The sequence below is a fragment of the Montipora capricornis genome, chromosome 11 (genome assembly GCF_036669925.1).
Source record: "Montipora capricornis isolate CH-2021 chromosome 11, ASM3666992v2, whole genome shotgun sequence".
Taxonomy (NCBI): domain Eukaryota; kingdom Metazoa; phylum Cnidaria; class Anthozoa; order Scleractinia; family Acroporidae; genus Montipora; species Montipora capricornis.
This window is the reverse complement of record NC_090893.1, coordinates 2,247,555-2,269,113: the sequence shown is the minus strand read 5'-3', so window position 1 is coordinate 2,269,113 and position 21,559 is coordinate 2,247,555. Positions and strand designations below refer to the sequence as shown.

General features: G+C 39.5%; 3 protein-coding genes across 3 annotated transcripts in view; all 3 read right to left on the bottom strand.

The window, feature by feature from the left end:
- Window positions 1-21,559, bottom strand: part of LOC138023009 (protein sidekick-1-like) — a 39,062-nt gene that overhangs the window by 16,578 nt on the left and 925 nt on the right. The window contains exons 2-5 of the mRNA XM_068870044.1: window positions 7,887-8,186; window positions 5,425-5,742; window positions 3,806-4,102; window positions 1,483-1,785 (exon numbers count right to left, since the gene is read on the bottom strand). Of these exons, the coding sequence (XP_068726145.1) occupies window positions 1,483-1,785; window positions 3,806-4,102; window positions 5,425-5,742; window positions 7,887-8,186 (1,218 nt within the window). The remainder of the gene's footprint in view (window positions 1-1,482; window positions 1,786-3,805; window positions 4,103-5,424; window positions 5,743-7,886; window positions 8,187-21,559) is intronic.
- LOC138024589 (uncharacterized) lies at window positions 10,946-12,184 on the bottom strand. The gene has a single exon (XM_068871819.1). It carries the CDS (start codon window positions 12,182-12,184, stop codon window positions 10,946-10,948), a length of 1,239 nt encoding a protein of 412 aa, XP_068727920.1.
- LOC138024588 (uncharacterized) lies at window positions 12,203-13,888 on the bottom strand. Its single transcript, XM_068871818.1, has 2 exons — window positions 13,553-13,888; window positions 12,203-13,318 (listed from the first exon to the last, which is right to left on the bottom strand). Exons 1-2 carry the CDS (start codon window positions 13,886-13,888, stop codon window positions 12,203-12,205), a joined length of 1,452 nt encoding a protein of 483 aa, XP_068727919.1.

Genomic DNA, 21,559 nt, shown 5'->3' with positions numbered 1-21,559 from the left:
AAGATTAAAGAAGCCAAAATTCAAACTACGTGAAATGTGGTCCGTCTGAAAATAGTTTTAAGGACAGTGCCACCTAAAAAGAAGAAAGATTTTCCCGGGGTATAACTACAGAGAAACGTAGATCTTAGTTTGGGTTATTGGAATGTGAAATGAAAATAGGGGGTAACTATGCATTTTTCGGAGATAATCAGGTTTGATTTTTGAAGAAGCGGACACTTGGAAATTTTTTCTTACACGAAGAAACGCAAGTTTTTTTCACACTTGTTATCGGCACAAACGTTTACTTACAGTAAAAAGCAAGAAGGTCAAAGATCTTTAAAAGGAATAGCAAACTGCAACCAGAAGATTCTAGAAATGTGTTTTTTATCGCAAAAACGTGTCCACAGAGCCATTTTTGAGCCTGACAGCCCTCCTCTGTAGTCACTAAAAGCACCCTTTATCAATTTTTTAACGGCCCCAAAAATTAATCCAGACTTCAATGGGCCTCAAATTTCATTTTACATAATAAAAAATAGGGGTCTCCAACCGATCTCAAAAGTTAAATTGGTCTTTTTCAGCATTTTGTGGCTTGATTTTTGGAATTTTGTCACCCCCCTCTCCGGTAAATAGACAGTTGCCCCTGTTTTTGTAGTGCACTCTGGGATATTCACAATGCCGACAAGTGTATGGAACGCCAAACGTGACAAAAGTGTTGATAAACAAAAAAGTTGTATCATTGAATATATAGGTTTTACCATTAAATATCATGTGCTGCACTGTGTTATTTATTGCTAAACAATTGCGTATATATAACTTATGGGGAGGTAAATATATTGCTTGAAAAATTGACCATATATATTTTATCGCTTGAAATTCGCAGCTAAAATATATAGGTTGTAAGTATCGATTTGGTGGCTTTTCCGGAAATCTTCGGAACGAGGCTGACGCGAGCGTTACAAACAACGCAACGCCATGTTGAAACACTCACGCTTTTTCATTGTGGATGCGGCTTATATAAACAATTTCTTCGATAGGATCCTCAGTATTATCTCACAGGTCCGTCGATATTTACACGATACTAACTTCGAAGTAATACATTGTATTCACTGAAGTATAGACTGCTTTGCCGTGACCTCTGTGGCATTACTGTACAGACCATCTCCTTTGACGGTAGAAGCCAAAAAGCTGAATGATGTTATACTTCACGTTGATAATCAGATCAATCAAATTTGCATGCATTGCTGAAGCTTCGTTGTGTTGACAGTTGCATTTGCAATTCTTTTAGTTATTTCTTGATAAAGCACGGTGTAACTTGTTACTATGACACCGTTTTTATCAGAAGCGGGCACATCACACTACTGAACAAGGATACTAGTGAATGTTGTAGGAATAATTAACAAAAAGAAAAAAATGTATATTTTTTAAAGAGAAACGAGCAAAGTAATTTGAAATACCATACGTTTATAACTTTGTTTGCAGCGCAATCCGAACTGGTTTACTTACTGTCTTCAGCTGTTCTCACAGTGATAGGGGCACTGATAGTTCCGCCTCCTTTTACAGTAGACGCAAAGACTGTGATGTTGTAGTCGGTGAATTCATTGAGATCTTCTAAAGTAATGCTGGTAGTTGGAGCATTGACAGTTTTGTTTGGTTTTGAACCCGGTGACGGAGGCAAGGCTTTGTAGGTAACTGTATAACTCAATATTACACCATTTTGATCAGATTCTGGAACTTCGCTCCAGCTGACGAAGATGCTTGTAGAGCTTGTGTTATGTCCTTGGACGAGGGTTGGAGGAGCACTTGGTTCTGAAAGACAAAATATCTTTTGGAATGAAGTGATATATGAGAGGAATAATATATCGAGGTGCAGCATGAAATCAAGTGAAGGAATGATCCTCACAGTTACGAACGCAATTTTTAGCAATTGCGTAGAGAAGCCTACTAAGAAATTCAGGACTTCAACGGGGTTTGAGCCGGTGACCTTGAGACCCGGAACAATTACAATCAGTTGTTAATGAAGAACTTGAAAAGGTCTTAAAATTTTGTGCAACAAATATGCTATCCATTAATTTTAAGAAGACAGATTACATGATTATTACTTCAACTAAGGAGAAAACAAATATCAGAATAACAGTTTGTAGTATAGAACAAAAGTCCCATTATATTAAATACTTGGGCGTCTTTATTGATGAGCACCTAAAGTGGGATGCTCAGCTCCAGCACATTAATCAACAACAAAATAACCAAAACATATTGGAATTTTATTTAAGCTTAGGCACTACATGCCTATGAGTACACACAAACAACTGTATTATACTCTCATATATCTTTATTTAACGTAATTGGAATAATAAGCTGGTGTACCGCATACCAAACTAAGTTACATAAAATCAAAATAAGTCAAAATAACTGTACTCGCGGGACCTTTTTTGCAAACAAAAGAGACAGTCCCACACCGTATTTTAGACCATTAGAAATTTTAAAGTTAGAAAATATTTTTAAATTAAAAATTGGCTCTCTTGCGCATAAAATACAATATCAAAAAACAGATATAACTCCTGCTCTCTATGATTTAGTTCAACCTGCTTCGGCTGTCCATACTTATAAGACCAGGTATGCCACTAATCAAAACCTGTACATGCCAATTTCTAGAATTTATTATGGCCTAGCAAGGTTTAGCAAAGTGGCATCACAAACCTGGGAAGCAATAGCTATGAAAATTACATGTCTCCGGTCCCCTTGACGGTTTTAAAAAAGAATACAAACTCTCTCTACTTGACAGTTAGACGTGTGCTTAACTTAGCCATGTTTTTGCGGGTGACCAATTGTTGACTTCATTGTCAGTTAATTTCTTGTTTATATTCAGTTCAGGAATTTTAAAAGAGATCAGCAAAAGTCTCTCGGCCCTCGGTGAAAGACACGACATTGTTTTCCGGAATTTAGTTTCCTTTTGCTCCCAAAGGATTTTTTGGGATTTGTGAGCTTTTTACTTAAGTTTTAACGATAACTTTGGCGATTCTAAATTCTTCAGAAAATAATGAAACATACTGTATCACTGAATACTGAGGAATCTGTGATAAGACGAACTGCTATCAGAACATTCAATAATTTGGGACCATTCTTAGACAATCTGACTCCAATTGCATATTGCAACTTTTAAAGGACGACTTTGTCGATTATATGTTTGAGAGCGAGCAAGCAATTTCTCGTTGTTTAGTTATGGGAGCGAAATCAGGCATACAGCTAGCACTATGTTGAGTCTTTTTTAATCTTAGCCTTATAATTGGTAGTTTGACATCCGTGACGTGATCTATATCTTGGGTCACACTCCGTTTAGTATACTGCCTTAGCATGCTTGACCACTATTTTCCACACACAAAGCTTTGGCTTTTCGTCCTTAATTTTGAGTTAGAATTTTTGTTTTCAGTACAATTGCATTGTTCAGGCTTTTTGAAAGGGCAAACTTCTAAATCTCGGATCGGGTATTAAAAAATGGTAAGTGATAATCGTCTTTCTAAGAACTGGGCGCTGGGTTTTAACCTGACAGTGTCGCTTTCGTATCATTCCTATCAGCAAGACAAAACTCTTACTTTCTTTACTATATCTGCTTAGTAGCTTTGTTAAAGAAAAAAATAATACAAAAGTAAAGAAATGACGGGAAAAAACACGAAAAAGAGAAAAAAAGCACACAGTAAACAAACAACAACAAAAAAGGAAGGCAAATTACTGCAAACAGCACAACCAGTTGTTATAGATTAGACACCCGAAGAAAAATGTTTGTGATGATTGTAATAAAATCAGAAATAACCAATCAGTGTACACTTACCGTCTTGATCTGTAATGATTATGAGTGGTTGACTGACAGGTCCACCTCCTTTGATAGTAGACGCAAACACTGTAATGCTGTAGTTGGTGTATTCATTCAGACCTGTCAATGTAGCTAGAGTGGTTGGTGCAGTGACCTTATGAGTTTTCTCTGACCCATTGGGTAATGCCTTGTAGGTAACAGTGTAACTCAATATAACACCATTTTGATCATCTGCTTCAACTTGGTCCCATTGAAGAACAATACTAGTAGAGGTTGTGTTAAATTTGCGAAAGTTACCAGGAGGGGCATTTGGCTCTGTAATGAAAGAACAAATACAGTAAGCACTTAAGGTCGGAAGAGGAATAAATAAACCGCTTGTGTATAAAAATGTCATCAAGCTTTAAAAAAGGGGGCCAAACAAGTAAATGTGACATGAAAAATTAGCTTGCACTTTCCAGGAACGAACGTCCACTGAAGAGAAATTTCCACCTTTCATGCAACGCTTTCCTTAAAAAAAAAAAAAAAAAACCAGCGCAAACTAATTTCTGAGATGACTTAAAAAGTAACAGTACGTCAGTCCACTCTTTTGAAGCCCGCGATCAAAAATAAAGAAGCAACATCACAACACAGTGAATCTGTAGGAGAATTATGGCCTTTGATTGAGAGCAGAAGAAACAAAAAATGTTGCCTCAACTTACTGTCCTCATCTGTGATGACAACGATAGGTACACTTTTATTCCCAGCTCCTTTGATAGTAGATGCAAACACTATTATGCTGTAGTTGGTGTATTCATTCAGACCTGTCAGAGTAGCAGTTGTATTTGGAGCAGTCACGTTCTCCATTTGTTCAGACCCACTAGGCAATGCCCTGTATGTAACGGTGTAACTCAGAATAACACCATTTTTATCATCTGGTTGAACCTCTTCCCAGCTGACGAAAATGCTTGTAGAACTTAAGTTGTGTCCTTTGACAGAAGTCGGAGGAGCACTTGGGACTGAAAGGAATTGACTTTTGAAATTTGGTTTTCAGAATATATAGCAATCATTCTCGTCACCAGAGCCTCGGATCGACAAGAGAAGAGCTCTGGGATCGAGATTGATATAGCAGTATGAAATGTGTTTAGTAACAACGGTTACATGGTCTTTGAGGAGAGGGGAAAACCGCAGTACCCAGAGAAAAACCTCTTGGAGCAGAGAAGAGAACCAACAAAGTTAACCCACATATGATGTGAAGTCTGGGAATTGAAGCCGGGCTACGTCATGAACATTAATGGAAAGCGAGGGCTCTCACCACTTCGCAATCCATAATTTCGGGATGGGATAAGATAATTGAAGATAAGATAAATTTATTTAAGTGCAATAGAATCGAACGTTTGTTTCCGTAACCTTTGCTGTTGGCAGCGAATGGCTTAGACCACAAGGAATCAACAGTTGCGTTTTCCTTAAAGTGCTATTTCACAAATTTACTACCATGCTACTGTAGTTGGAAGAATTCATATGACGTTATAGACCGTGACGATAATCGTGGTTTTTTTTCTGGAACTAGCTTAAAATTGTGGTATTTACCAATGCCGGCCATAAACCTACTATTGTCCTCTGGAACATAAAAAAATTATTACAACTAGGCATGCATGTACCTTCTTCGTCTGTGGTTGCATTTACTATGGAGCTTGCTTCACTTTGCCCAACTTTATTATTTGCGAACACCCTAACGTAGTACAGCCGACCAGGATGAAGGCCCTCAAGAGTAGCGTTGGTTATGAGGCCCAATACTCTACAGGAACTGTTGGACAATCCTTGACAGTATCCGTCTCTAAAATTTTGATTGTCCTCGCTAATCTCCACTGTGTATGAGCTGACTTCACTGTTTCCATCAAAACCAGATTTCCAGGAAATTGTTATTGTCCTAGATGTCTTTGATGCAATGATCACACTCTTAGGTGGGTCTGGTTTGACTGTTGAGTTTAAAATTATTATGTTTGAGGCTATATCTCTTAATGACATGGACGTATAGCTAATCATTCGAAGCATATGAAGGTGATTTTTCAGGTGTTGTTTATCATCGCAGTGAACGAAATATTTGACAGACAGTAAAGGCAAATATATTAGTATGGTGAAGAACAAATATGATGGTATTTGAGTACAGGTAGTGACAAATAAGACAGAATTGAACTTTTCTACGGCACGGATACGCTTCATAGTGGAAGAAAGGATTATTGAAGATCACCTTAAGGTTGTTAAAGTCGGGCGTGTTATGCTAATTTCCGGTAGTTTAAAAAAAAAATCATATACTCTATGTTTTTGTGAGTGACCAATTGTTGACTTCATTGTCAGTTAATTTCTTGTTTAGAGTCACTTTAGGAATTTTAAAAGAGATCAGCAAAAGTCTTTCGGCCCTCGGTGAAAGACGCGACAATACTTTCCGGAATTTAGTTTCCTTTTGTTCCCAAGATGATTTTTCGGGATTTTACAGAAGTTTTAACGATAACGATAACTTTCGCGATTCTAAATTCTTCAGGAAATAATGAAACAAAATGTATCACTGAATAGTGTGGAATCTGTGATAGGACGAACTGCCATCAGAACAATCAGTAACTCGGGACCCGTGATTCTCAGACAATCTGACCCCAATTGCATATTGTCGCATATAAGATGTATTTGTGGAGCTTGAAAGGACGGCTTTGTCGATTAATTGTTTGACAGCGAGCAAGCCATTTCTCGTTGTTTATGGGAGCGAAATCAGGCATGCATACAGCTAGTACTATGTTGAGTTTTTTTTAATCTTAGCCTTATAATTGACAGTCAGACATCTGTGACGTGATTTATATATTTGGTCACACTCCATTTAGTATACTGCCTCGGCATGCTTTACCACTATTTTCCACACACAAAGCTTTTGCTTTTTAGTCCCTAATTTTGAGTTAGAATTATTGTTTTCAATACAATTGCATTGTTCAGGCTTTTTGAAAGGGCAAACTTCTAAATTTCGAATGGTATTAAATAATGGTTAGTAATAATCATCTTTCTAAGAACTGGGCGCTGGGTTTGAACCTGTCGCTTGCGTGCTATTCCTATCATACATACATACATACATACATACATACATACATACATACATACAGCTACAACGAGTTGCAAAATTGTTGAGACACTTTCATTTAAAACACCTTTTCTAGCTTCCAATACCCGCTGTATCTAGAATTTAAAGCTTTCCCACTTCCCTTCCACTCTCCCCCTTTCAATGTTGACTGTGTAAGTTTGCAACATTTTTTTTTCTTGTTAGCAACACTGATAAGGGGGAAGGGGGGGGGCTGCAGTGTGAGAGATAATAGCTCAATTAATAACGCCCCAAGAAGGTGAAGTGTCTCCGCTATTTTTGCAACCTGTTGTAGCACTATGTTGAGTTTTTTTAGTCTTAGCCTTATAACTGGGGAGATTTGAAAGGAGATGTTGTCAGCCTCTGCTTTAGATAATGTTTAAGCCTAAGGTTAGCCTGATGATTTTTCTAAGGGTTTGGGTTGTTTCAGTTATCACTTATGGTAAAGTGATGACCTGCAACTCTAACCTACGACCTGCTACCTGCACTTTACACCCTTTCGTTTGTTAGAGGGATTTTATTTAGGATTCGTAAGTCTTAGAGCAAAGCAAAATCAAAGATTATATTAATAAAACGAGAAAATCTTATTTGGCTTGTAGGTTTTAGGGCTCTTGGTGTTGGGTTAGTAAAGGGAGAGACCGCACATAGATGCGTCTTTGTTTTTTTTTAATGGTCCTTATACACATTCACGAAAGAGGTGGCCATGTTTCCTCACGGTCTTGTTTATCAAGATCATGACAGAAAAACACTGATGCAAAAAATCAACTTCATCTGTCATTAATTAACACACGAGATTTTGAAGGGGAAGGGGCTACCAGTCTTACTTCCGAGTGACTACACTTTTTTCTGAATTAAACTTTCTGTCAACAAAATCACCCTTTTTTCCTAGAAAAAAAAAGAGACAGACTTGTCCCATTATTGCTCTCACGTTTAAGTCTCACACTTTTATGTTGAAATCAAAGAACAATTAAGAAATATAACAATTTAACTCTTGCTACAAACCTCGAATCGCGATCGTATCAGATGAATTATCAAGAATCTTTATAACAAAACATGTGTAGTCCGCAGCATCTGTTGAGATACTTGGATTGATCGTCAGCTGTATCGAACTTTCATTGAAATGCGTGATGTTTCCTCGCGCACCGTTCTCCATAGTGGCATTCCTTGATATGAGTAATCCATTCTTCTGCCACTGTACTTCTGATGCCGCGGGTGTAGAGTTGTAGTGGCATGTCAGCTGTATTTCATTTCCTACGATGATAAACTGCTCTGGAGCACCATTGATTGTCACCGCTGGTACAGCTGCAATTATAAAAACAAACAGATTTTTCTATAACCTAAAAATCTGGATGCACATGTAAACGTCTTGGAATAACATAAGGCATGGAATTTGAAACGTTCAGCGTTATTCGCTGTAGTTAAGAGGAATATACCATTCCTGCTTCTCAAGGTATGGCCACCGGTGAAGTTCACTAGCTTGTCAGGCAAAACCATCGCGATAAAGTTCCGTTGCACTAGGACCCTTGCCTTGCCGCGTATTGGTGCGTGATCTGGACGTGACAACCATGTCAGCACTACTTTTAGTGGTTGAACGTACTTCGATATAACATGCACTAGGTCAACGTGAAATACACAGCATCTACGTTAGATACTTGCAATTGTTACCACGATTCCTTAAGTCCCCTATGTCTTGAAAATTTCTTGTGGAAAAACATGCCGTAAGAAACGGTTTTAGTCCCACGTGCAGTCACTGTTTGGTAATCAGTTATTTGCTCTGGCGATAGTTTAAAAATACAAGTATTGAGGTTTACCAACGCTGTCAATCTCGCTCTGGAAGCAAGATCGTTGAAAACAAAGTTTTCTTCAACTGAGCAAGTGATTTATACACTGACGTACGTACGACTAGCTAGCTAGCTAGCTAGCTACTGCATGCATTAATAATATATAATAATAATAAATATTAAATTAATAATAATATTATATAATTTAATTATTATATATATCCCCGTACGAAATTATTTAACCGGACAGAGGCGGAATCCAGCCTGAATCTGGTTGGAATAACCCGCTTAGAGCTGGACATCCACTGAACAAGAACCTGACAAAAAAATTGTCTGGCTCTATATGGGAGAGCCAGACATTCGTCCGGCTCCGTCATGTCTATGTTCGGCTGGACAGGACGCTAACAAAAACGTGACAAGGACGAAACAAGACGAGGTTCCTATTCAAATTTTATTATGTGGGTTTGCAGCCTGACACGAGCAACAAAAACAGCCTGACAAGTTATTCAGAGCGGAATGAAAATAATATTTCGCACAAGAAATTATAAGCTCATTAAATAGGATCGAACAAAAGATCTTTACATTTACACTGTAATGTTAATTGCGGCAAATTTAATTTTCTCAATAGCCGACTTCAGCTTTTTCTCAATTCGATTCGGGCCGAAGAAGAAAAAGCAAAGCGAATAATGTGCGACCTACCTTATTTTTTTGTATAAATTGTCTACAAGCCTAAGTGCAATACAGTTGTACTTCGACTGAGTGTTCCTGCTCTTGGAAAACAGTGGAAATCAATCCATCGGCGATTGAAGCGGACAAAACACACATCATCACGTTCTAGTGATAATTTAAAAGAGGAGTCTCTTAATTTGCGAGACCTAGAAATCCTAGTTTGAACATTAGCGTCTTTCTCCAAAATATGAGACCGGGCCTTTACAAGGAAAAACTTTGAGGCCGATAATTTAACTCCGTCTTGCATGCACCGCAAGAGTTCACTTGATGACAGACAAATACCGGGAGAGAATCAGCCCACAATTGATAGAAGATTAGGAGAGAGTTTCAATATTTTGAGGCGGTTAAATTCTCTCAGGTTCGAGACATCGAGACTCGGTGGATATTTGGCGAGATTCAAAATTTTGGATACAAGCTTACCACATTTCTGCAAGCAAAGGTTTGGCTTTCGTGATCTGATAGCTACATTATTAAAGTACCTACGGTACCTACCTACCAATCTACCTATCAACGAAAACCGCTGGTCGGCAATCTGGTTCTAGTCATTGTTTACGACATACACCCACGTGTTGACCTCGTTTTCGTGTGTTGGGAAACTCCCGTGGGCGGATGCGAGAAATTTTGAGAGTGAAAAGATCTCATCCCTTGCGGTCATAGCCCTAATATAGATTGTGACAAGTGAGTGGCTGCGAGCTAACGCAACAGGACGGCAGAATGACGAAAAAATGTCGCCTAAAGATCAGGAATGCACAGTCTCGCGCGTCATTTTTTCGCCATTCTGCCGTCCTGAGTCTTCTAGCCGTCCTGTTGCGTAGGCTCACTATTGTAGGGACCAAGGGAACTTTAAAGCTGAGAGTGTTCGCGAGGGGGCCAAAATATTTCGTGCCACTAGTGTCATAATGCAGCGAGCATGGTTTCAATTTCTTCTTTGCCTGCGGTGCAAAAAATATGGTAATTAAATTACGCCATTCCTTCAATACGTTTGACTGTTTTTGTTGCAATTGATTGCCCAGTCGCACTAAGGCGGGTGTAAACCTAAGAGCCCTTATTTTGCTGCTTTAATACCTCGTTCACGTTATAGACCTAATCTGCTCAATGTTGTACCCAATTCAAACCCTATGGGAATAAAACGTTTTGCTCTAGGTATTTCCATATCACTTAAATATGAACGCTACATTATCATGCAAACACAATACAAACAAAGAATCTTAACGCTGAGTTAGCCGATTAGGTAGGTGTAGGTAGGTAAAATTTCGAGAAATAAGAAATAATGAAGGTGTGACGTTGTTTAAAAAATTAGAATTTGAAGGTATAAAAGTAGTATATGGACACCAAAACAACCCCCTTGCAACCACATGTGTTTGCTCTTGGGTGGGGTCAACTGCTTGTTGGTATTCCAACTAATTTTAATTCTTTCAGTTTATTTCTTATCAGACCTCTTAAAATTTAATTCAAAGTCACAGGTATCCCCATCTACTAAACGTAGTTCTGAACACCGATTATTCAAACAAATGACAAAATTTGTTCTTCACGGCGAGCCAGTCAGTTCAGTCATTCCATTTCCTTTTTGTTTGGAAACTCGCAAACGTAGGCTCTTTGACTATCATCGGGAAAGGAAATGTAAATACAGTTCTGAGTAATTGATCGAATATCGATGACACCAATTATGCTATGGCTTTGACTTACAGTGATAACGTTTATGTGAGAGGCTGGACTATAATTGTGACAATTCAGAGGCTGAACTATGGCTAGATGATGTACCTGCCCACCTCTGTGTGCGTCATGATGCTGAATGAAGTATCTCACTTCTCCGAAATGAATTGAGCCATTCGCTTCGTACTTAATGGTGGAACAGTTTCTTCTGAACATGCGCTTATATGAGGTTCCATAAATGTAACAGGATTTTAGTTCAAGACGATTAAAAGCTGTGACTTCAAGAGAGCAAGGGGCATATCCCAAAAAACATTCTAATGCTTTATATTCGTCATCATTGAGATTTCTTTTGAAAGGAGTTCCTAAAATAAAAATTTCGGGCAATATTTCCATTCCCCTTTTTGGTTTCTGAGGATATGAAAGCTCACAAAAGAGTTTTTCCTCCTCCAAACCGGGGAGAATACAGGATTGCCGCAGTTCCGGAATCTTCTGTGTAAGTGTCACTGCATATGTGATCTGCGAATCAATAAACTGTGTGCCATGTATTTGTTTCAAAATAAAACCATTTTTGTCCTCGAATGGGAAGCAACTATGCGTGCAAAGGGGACCAAGTTCTCGTACGTCGTCAGAAAGGTGAAGAAGTTGATGAATATTCATTGTAGTAAATCTCTCCTCGTAAAGAGAAGAAAATAAAGCGCAGAATTGGTTGAGCAAATTCTCTGCTTCGCAAAGGTGTGACTGTTTGATCTCGTCTTTTAACAGCAGATAAATAGCATGGACAAAAAGAACATAGTGATTGAAATAGACGTCTGGCAAAAGCCCGTAGAGTGATGGAATTACATAGTATAAGAGGAATGATCGCAGTTCATTTGCTTTCCAATACTTCAAGTGTTCGGTAATGGAACGAGGGAGTCTGCTGATTTCAAGAGTTGGACTAATGTTCTGAAGACGTTCGTCCAAAGTCTCGGATAAATGGCTGATACTATACGCTTTTCCCGAAAATGACGAATTAAACCATAACTTGAGCAACAACTTTTGAACCCCCAGGAGAACACCATGCATGTAGTCGATTGCAATGCCCCGAACATTATCATAATCTTCAAGTAAGGACAACCAGCTTGGTCCTTTGACCCCCATAACGTTTGAGCATTTTTCTCATGCCAGTTGCCTCTGCGTTACCTCGGTTGCGTGCCTTATTGTATCCTCTTCATTTCGCAATGGCCCTTTTGGGTCGTTCACTTGGTAGGGAAAAATTCGTACGTGTCCACCGGCTGCCTTAACTGTCTTGCCTTGCTGAAGGCACTTCCAGCAACCGTACTGCCCGTTGAATTGCATGCTATTGCAAACTAAACAGCGTGCAGGAAGGTCACAGGTCCAAGCCAGCACCACTCCTTTGCATGTAAATTTACCACGTCCTGGGGCTTCAAGTTCAATTCCCTTTTCCAGTTCTCGAAGACTTTCAGATTGCAGTTTTAGAAACGTACACATTGCTGGTTTTTTTTCACCGAACCAAAGACCGGATAACAACATGTTCTCTTTAGCCATTCTCTTGTTATATGGAAGTTCATTTATAATCATAAATACTGGCCAAATGGATACCTTAGATGATTTGAACACAGGAACACCATCAGTATTCATTATGAATAAAATGTTGTCTTTGCTGTTCAGAATGCCCTTTTCGCAAAGTTCTTTGTAGAGAACACCATCATAGACGTCAGTTATTGCATCATCTGAATTTTTTCCTCTTGAGAAGCGATGTTGAATTTCTTCATAAAACCCTTTCCTTGAGAAAAATGTGCGCAACTGGTGAATAATAGGGATTTCGATAAAATACGATAAAGCTCCTTTTGCGGTCAAGTCCTTTAAGCAGCTGCCATGTGGACAAAGAGTCTCAGTGTCCTTGTTTTGGCTTACGTATGTTAAACAGAATGAACAGTAATAGTGAAATACAAGCGGATTGCGAATGTTTCGAAAGTAGTTCTTGAAGTTGTTTAATGTTGTGGGTAAAATATGTCCTGCAGGAAGAATTAAAGATAAGAGGGAAAGAAGGTGGCCTATTGCGTCAGCAGCTAAGTTGTACTTGATAGTGAATAAAACTACTAAAACGATAGTACTTCCTATTGTAATTCGTGCAGAAGGGTATAGAGGAGCATTATCATCACGGTCACAAGAATTACAGACTTTTTGGTGCAGTGGCAGGGCAGTTGTAGGCACTTCCTCTCTGAAAATTTCAGTTTCGTGTGATTCAAAAGATAGATTTTCTTCAACGTTCTAATAGAAATCTTCTCCGTCGGAGTCATTCCCATGACAACCGCTACACGAACCGCATGAGTTCGGCTCCTCTCCAGCATTAACATTATTTACAGTTGGAGAAGTTTGTTCAGACGAAGCTAAAGAAACGTTTCTTAAGATGGTATCCACCACTTCGTCGCAGGTTTCTATGAATTGATCGTGACTTATGGAGGTTTCCGGGTCATCTAATCTGAATTTATCATGACAACTTACCGCCGTGTCAAGCTTTGGCATTTTGCACAGTGGCTCATGGATAGATTGAACTAAAGCTTCCTCGTCATTGGCACTAACAACAGGACCACTCAGTGACGCATTGTAACCCTTGGAGAGGATGGTTTTGCTCTTAGTCCTTTGTTCTTTCAAAAGAGGAACAGATACATTTTGAAATGAAGATGTTGAATCAATGCCAAGGATACATGCTCTTTTAGTAAGATCGTTTTCCACAGGCTCTCTATTAGGTTGGTGATCACTGGAGACTGCTGTATCCACTTTCCGAGCCGAATCAGCAGCCATAAGAGATATTTTGAACTCTTTAAATTCTGAGGACATTTTAGCGACTTATGCACTGGACAACTGTAGCTTTTGAAGACCTTAGCGGAAATGTTGGTTGTCCACAAGAATGTTTAAGTTTCAGATTCTATCTAGCAATTCCCCGCTATTGGTTAGTCTCACGTCACTGAAATATTGAATTTCTAGCGCATTTTTTGTATTAACTTAACGACTGGCGTGACTACTGAATTCACCCACTTCAGTGACGATCATCTTCATGACCTTCAACTAACTTTGTTCACGGGAACTGCTAAAATGTATGCCTGTCTTTATTTTGATTCCGACAAAAGTGTTAGTGTTTTGCCAAAGAGCAAATGTAAGTTAAAAAGTGGACAGTTTGAGCCAAGAAACGAGGTGGATGTTGATTGGCGCGACGGGAGAGGAAGAAAGGAACGTCTTCTGGCCACCGTACTTAAAGTAGGGGACAAAGGTAAGGCACAAATTTTCCAATAGTAAAAACTTCTTAACTTAATTCGTCCATTTCCTTAATTCTTGAGCCACTTTGGTTACGTTAATGTGCTTGTTAGATCAAAATATTAGCTGAGCATTCACAACCATCCATTTTCAAATATCAACGGCTCCCACTTGCATTGTACATGCTCTTCGAGGTAGAATTGATGTCTAAGCTTGTCTACACAGAACGTTGATCACTTGATTCCGGAAAAAGGCATTTCTTTCTGTAGTTAGAGTGATCACTGCATTAGATGTTAACTTTCTGAAATCAACGCTATCATTTTTTTAAATCTGGAAGTGTTCTTGATCAAACCGCCCATTTTTCCATTTTATAATTATGCTAATTTATTCCAATGGTCAATTTGCAAAAGTTAGAACTTGGGGACATGTGAACAACGATAGTATGTAAAGTAATTCTTCGTTTCCGGAAATCATTCAAATGAAAGCCATCCTCAACGATAGTGAAAATTTATGGTTTCATCTATGAGAGTAAATTTACGAATGATGGCTTTCAAAATTCCAAATTCTGAAACGGTTTGGCGTGGATCGATATCAGTTAAGTCGATGACCACATCCGTTTTCTTTTCCAAATGATTTGAAAGGCGAAATTAAATGCAGTTTCACATTAACTTGGTTACCGGTAATAGTGATTGACATCATTTGTAAATGGCAGTTGTCAGCATCTTTCATTTTTCACATTCAACATATTTTGCTAAACTTGTAGCCTCTGCGGGGGCAACAACAGACTTTCAATAATCTGTGCTAATCATCAACTACTAGAAAAGTAATTTAAGTTTCCCTTCTTCTTTTAGACCAAAAAAAGGCACTAGAAGCGTATGCAGACCTTGTTGACAAACATATTCGGTTGCTGTTGAGTGAAAACGATGCCCCCATTGACCATCTCGATCATCTTTGTAAAATTTCCAGCTCCTTGGAAGTATCTGCAGAACCTTCTAATGACCAGGAGCAAGAATGTAGTGGTTCTAAATCTAAGCGACCTCGTAAGCAAACGGCTCTAATGGCACAAAGTCTAAGTCAAGAAGAAGAACTCTCGCCAAAACGAAAGAAAAAAAATTCGACTACTAAAGTCGACGGCAAATCAAGGAAATCGACAAAAGCCCTAACAAAGAAAGCAGAGGAAGCGTCCAGTATCCGCGGCGGAGTAGAAATATTGAATAGTTTGCCAATTTTTCAAGCGAACTTTCCTTCAAAGAGCCACGAATCTACTTCTAAGCAGCAAACTCAGCCTTCCTCGTTACAGGCATCCAATCAGCCTATTTCAATACCTAACCAGATGCCCGTACAATCTGCTCCTCTCATGGTAACCCAAATGCCCTCAATGCCAAACCAACTTTCGGGTCAGTGTATCAGTGCACCACTCATCCAGCCGCCCATACCTTCTATTCCACTACCACCCAGCCAGGTGTCCGCACCATCTATTCCACAAGCAAACAACCAAGCGCCGGCAACATCCATTCCACAACCAGCTAGCCAGGTGTCCATGCCATCTATTTCACAATCGACCAGCCAGCAGCCCTCACCGCCGTTTTCTCCACCTCCGAACCAGTTGAGATTACAATCTCCTTCACCGTTCCATCAGTTGCCCCACGGACAGCCTTCTCCAACTACAGACCAGCAGCCTAAGCAAAATACAAGATCATCAACTCATCTGCCTCTACGAACTGCACGACCTCTACCAACCCAGCAACATGTACAAACAACTCCACCGCCACAGGCACAGTTGTCTCTGAGAAGAGCTTCGACACCATCAAGCCAGCTGCCCGTGCAATCTGCGACAACTCCAAATCAAGTCCGCTTACAATTCACCGCGCCAAATCAAATGCTATCTCCTACTCCGCCCCAAAAACAGTCAACTTCGTCATCACCGTCTAACAAAGAGCCATACATTCAGCTGCAGACACCCCCATCCCACCTCCGCTTAACAGATACAGCAGAAACTTTCTACGCTGCTTTGAATAACGTCGACGTCTCTGCGGATTTTTTGTTGGATGATGTTGACAACGTTCCTACAATCAGTAGGACAACCAGTGATACAACATACAGCGAAGAGGATTTGACAGATAAAGATGTCTTCCTGCAGAGAATTACGGCACTGGAAGGAGAAAACAGCAAACTAAGAAAGGAAAATGAGGAGTTGCGCGGAGTGGCCTCGCCTTGTCGCCATCCAGGTAACTTTACCTCAGATTAACCAAACAATTTTACCCGTTCTCAACGAGGTTCGATTGTATTTGCATGATAAGTATACACTGTCTAGTAGCTTACCAGATTGATAACATTTTGGCGGCTGTTTGTCACTGAAATTTACATAGCAGGCGAGTAATGCTGAAAACAATCTTCTTAAAGTTCTTGTTGGGTCTTAAAATTTAGAAAAAAAGGACGTTTTCACTTTAAAAACTCCAAGGATAATCAAGAGTCGGCATATCCAGTTTTTGCTTAAACGGATATCATTCTCCCAAATCGATCTTCGTCTTTGATGAATCTATAGTTTTCTTGCTATCGTTGTCTCTAAGGCTGCATCTCCAGAGGTAATAGCTTTCTTGACCTCCCTAGTGGACAGTTACAGCAGTGGAGAAGCTGTTCTGATGCCGGGATCCGCAGTGACACAATTTTCAATACGCGCTAACCTGGATCCACCACAAAACAAGGTACATGTATAAGTCCTATGTATAGAGCCGTAAATAATAAATAAATTAGTGTGCCTCGTAAACTTGATTTTTCCATGTAATCGCAAACTTAAATGCCCGGCTCACTTAATCGGCCCCTTAGTGCTCCAGCGCTAGAGCGACTACACACACGTAAAGTTCCTTTCCTTTCCTCCTTTTTTTTCCTTTCAAGTTTAAATGAATTCTTATCTTATCTTCATATATAATCTTGTACTCATTTGAGTCAAGTAAATAACCTGCCTAAACAGTGATTTTGTCAATTTGCAGTCATCAAATAAACAGCTTGTGCGCCTTATTCAAGATGTGGATGTCTTTGTTGACAGAGGCACACTACGAAATGAGATATCCACCGCTCTGAAAAAGGGACCAGCTCACCTACTTAGCCGGCTTATTGCTGCGGTCTTTTCAACGGAGGAACTGGCAAATTCCTGTGGCCAGGGAATTATTAAGGGTGGCAATGGAGAAAAGAAAACGCCCCTTGATAGCGTGAAGATAAGCGCTTGTAAAGGTCAGTATAAGCGGATCAATTTTTCTTTTTCTTTAGATTGCGAGTGTACTTCAGTGTTGGCATCACCCTAACTATGACATCAATGATAGAAAAAGCAATCATAGATTTCAAAATATTTATCAAACGTAACGAGCAAATTTAATTACAGATTGATTTAATTTGTTTGGAGAGGAAATGAATCACGACACATTGCATGACCCACGCAAAGCGTTACGCAGTCGCGAAACGAGGGAACAAAGTTTTAGCTTTGAGTTTGGATGTTTATCAAACTTGATATTCGTCAGATGGCCGATGTAGTTTCGGCCTCAGTAATCTGCGAGCTAGTGATGGAACGGATTATTGTCAAAATCATAGTCACATTTGCGGGCGGTGATTCAGTGTCATGTATCAAATATCTGGGTTTCTGGCCTACGTTTCTCGGCACTTGATTTCTCTGCTAGCTGAAGTCTCTTTTCTTTTCCGTTCGCTGGGCTGATGAGAACCGCCCGATGTTTTGTCGATATTCTGACATCTTTGGGTTCATTTTATGTTTCATATTTCCATAGTTCACGGATACATTTCAACTAACGAGACTCATTTCTCCTGTCCTCTTTATTCAGATTATGTGACGGCCTTTTGTTTGGAACACGGGAAAGAGCAACTGACGGTCAAACAAGTGAACGAAGCCATAACGAATCAAGTTTCTTATGCAAGAAAAAAGCTGCAGCGTCTAGCAGCTAAGTGACAACATCACTGTTAATGGCTTCCTTTCATTATCTCAGTTTTAATGAGTTATGGGTCAGATTAAATAAAAGTATGGAATCTACTAATCTGTTGTTCGCGTGGTGAAATCGTACTACTATTAATAGGTAGTCACGTGCATCAATTTTAAATTTAGATACTCTGGCCGGACTGCAGCCGTAGAAAGGCTGGACATTTTTTTTTCGTTTCCAAAGGTTTTTGCTTTTACGATTAGGCTCATGTCATGCTCTTGTCCGTTCCTTGCTACACTCGTGAATCCCAACTGGGCCGTTTTTCGTGTCAGGCTCGTGTCACGCTAATTCCCGCTAATTTTCCGGCTCAGTGCCCCGCTTTTGTCACTCCTTTTACCGCTTCTGTCCGCTTGAGTTATTCAGGCTGTTGTCCGGCTGATGACCGGTCGGAAAGTCAGGCTGCAATCAGGCTCTTGTTAGGTCGGACATTTTCGTACGGATCTTTGGCATGATAGTCCTGAATGGAAATTTCACTCATGACTGTCCATGCACAAAGACATAAAAAAAAATAAAAAAGTTCAAAGGAATAAATAAAAAGGAGGGAAAAAAAAGAGAATATTCACGATCTGGATGTTTTAAACTGCAATAAAAAATAAATAAATAAATAAATAATAATAATAATAATAATAATAATAATTTTTTTTTTTTTTTTTTAATTAACATATTCCAAGCAAATTGCTATTTACAAGTAAGAAGTAAAAAAAAAAGACAACTATCAAACCTATTTACAATTCATTTCCATTAAAAAAGAGACTAGTATGAAGCACAATAAACGTACGAAGATATTCTTATTTGTAGTAAGAAAAGTTCATGTCATGATAGCGTTCTGACTAAAAAAGACAAAAATTGGACATAAAAATAAGCTCCTTAAAGAAAAGCCACTATTAATAATAATAATAATAATAATGGAAACAAGAATAATTTCATATCCATGCACTCCTACTTTAAAAATATGCCTTTCCTACTTCGTCTATGAAGGATGTGGGGCTTCAGTGGAACCCAAAGAAGTGTGCGGTGGCCCATGTAAAAAGGGGGGTAAAGGGACTGGTGTCTCAGGGGGGAGAGTTGTTGAGTCAACTAGAGTACCATGTCTTGATGATGGTGAGCAGTACAAGTTCCATGGAGTACTTGAGAGTGTTATGCAGGAGGAAAAGCTGGTCCTGGAGTGTGCAGCAAAAGAGTATCTCAGACGATTGTCAGTTATCTGGACAAGTCCCTTGTCTGATTACAATCGGGTGGTAGCGTCAAACCAGTTTGCATGCCTTTTCTTGGATATCTTATGTAGACATAACAGTGCCCATTGATGGAACTTAGGCAGATAGAAAGGGAAGCGCGCAAGATTGTTGTGGAGAGTGGGGGTAGACACCCATGTAGTTCGATTGCATTGTTGTATATGCCAAGAAGTAAAAGAGAGCAGGGACTGCGCTCTGTTGAAACAAAGCCACGAAAATCAAGGGTGCAGTCAGACTCCATGGTAATGAAGACCCCGCACTGGGAATGGTACTGGAGTTTGAAGAGAAAGCGGCGAGGACAGGGCGTAGGTCCATTTTTAAAGAAGCGGCTAAGTGCGCGGAGGAGTTTGGGTTGGAGTTGGAATCAATGCGGAAGTGCGGAAGTGCCAAATGTAGCATTCAGTTGAATTGTCTGCTATATAATTGCAGGGTCATACCTGCCTGTTGCTGGATCATATATAATGAATGCGTGTAATCTGAGTAAATGTGAGGAACTGGATAAGATCGCCAAAAGTTAAAATTAATTTTTTCGCTACAAGAACAGATGATTGAGTCAAGAGCGTGGAAGAAATCGAGAAGACAAACGACGACTATATGGAGAAACACAGTACAACACCAACTGGCAGGATTAGAGTATATAAGAAGACATGGCAATGAACTGAAAATTCTAGCCGTTAAAAGGGCAATCGAAAATGGAATGTTACCGGAAGGAACGTTCGACGTGGTAAGCGACAGGAAAAAGTTGTACTGTGACTGGGAGCATAACATGTGAACGAACTAAGCAGAGAGGAGACCAGATTTTTAACACTAGAAGGTACAGAGAAGAAGAAGATTATGCTCGTAGATAGGTCGCACGTCGTTGTTACATATTGTTAGTGGACACTTTGTGATTGTTATATACTTCAACTCGTTACCGGGACTCCAGAGCGGATTTCACCTCGTGCTCGCTAGGAAGCCATGATTTACTTTATGTTAAGTTAAGCTGCTGATTAAGGAGGCATAAATACAACAGTCGTGTCCGATTGAAGCCAACAGAGAAGAGAAGAAAAAGGAGATATACGAAAGTACCAGCAGCTGAGTTTCGAGCGACGTGAACGAATGGAAGGATATACAGTGAAAGTGATACCATCGGTGATAGGTTGTTTAGGAGGCGGTGGGTCTAAAACACAGGTCACATTCCACAGGTCACTCGTCGCAGATCATTGTTTTACGTTTTGGAAAGCAACCCAAAACCCTCAATTTGGCTAACAGTAGGCCTAAAAACCAACCTTAGGCCTAGGGTTAGCCAAATTGAGGGTTTTTGGTTACTTTCCAAAACGTAAGGCAATGACCTGCAACGAATGACCTGTGGAATGTGACCTGTGTTTTAGACCCGCCGTTTAGGAGGAGCTCGAGAAATTAGAAGAATGAAAGAGAATATAAAGGAACTGGTTAGTGACTGGAAGGAATTGGAAAGATCAGTCAGGGAAATGCGAAAAAAACTGTCTGGACTGTTGACATGAGGTATCTTCCAAAGCTAGTTGACAAACTTTGGCAGTTAGTGTTCTTCCCTCCCGTAACCTTCCTAGTCTATAGGTAAACCGGGGATACAATGGGATCATTAGCAGAAAACGGCATATATTAGACTTATTAAAAGGGTGTATATAATTCAGACAAATAGTAATTTAATAATAATAATAATAATAAAAATAATAATAATACTGAGTTATAATCATAATAAGAGATCGTTAGACTCACACGATCTAGTGTTATGTTAATGAACACTGGAGACATACTGAAATAAAGCCTGGATACGTTTGGTGAAGTTCCATGTCGGACATCATACATCAAGTTAACCATTGATTCATAATAAGAAAATGTTACTGGTAGGCTATTGGCCAGGTTACCATAGCTATCCGATGGAACTGAACGTCTTCTTTGTTCGCCTTGGAAGCTGTCACTGCTTTATTCCTTTCGGCCATCTTGGCTTGTTTCAATCTACTCGATCTGGCTGGTTTCAATATACTCTAACTAAATACTCCCACTTAGGAGTAGAAAGGAGT

Excerpts from the sequence above, each read along its gene's own strand:
- LOC138024588 (XM_068871818.1), bottom strand. The coding sequence starts at position 13,888 with ATGTCCTCAGAATTTAAAGAGTTCAAAATATCTCTTATGGCTGCTGAT. Across the intron at positions 13,319-13,552 it reads TGCCAAAGCTTGACACGGCG|AACGTTGAAGAAAATCTATC; the intron begins GTAAGTTGTCAT and ends GATTTCTATTAG.
- LOC138024589 (XM_068871819.1), bottom strand. The coding sequence starts at position 12,184 with ATGGGGGTCAAAGGACCAAGCTGGTTGTCCTTACTTGAAGATTATGAT.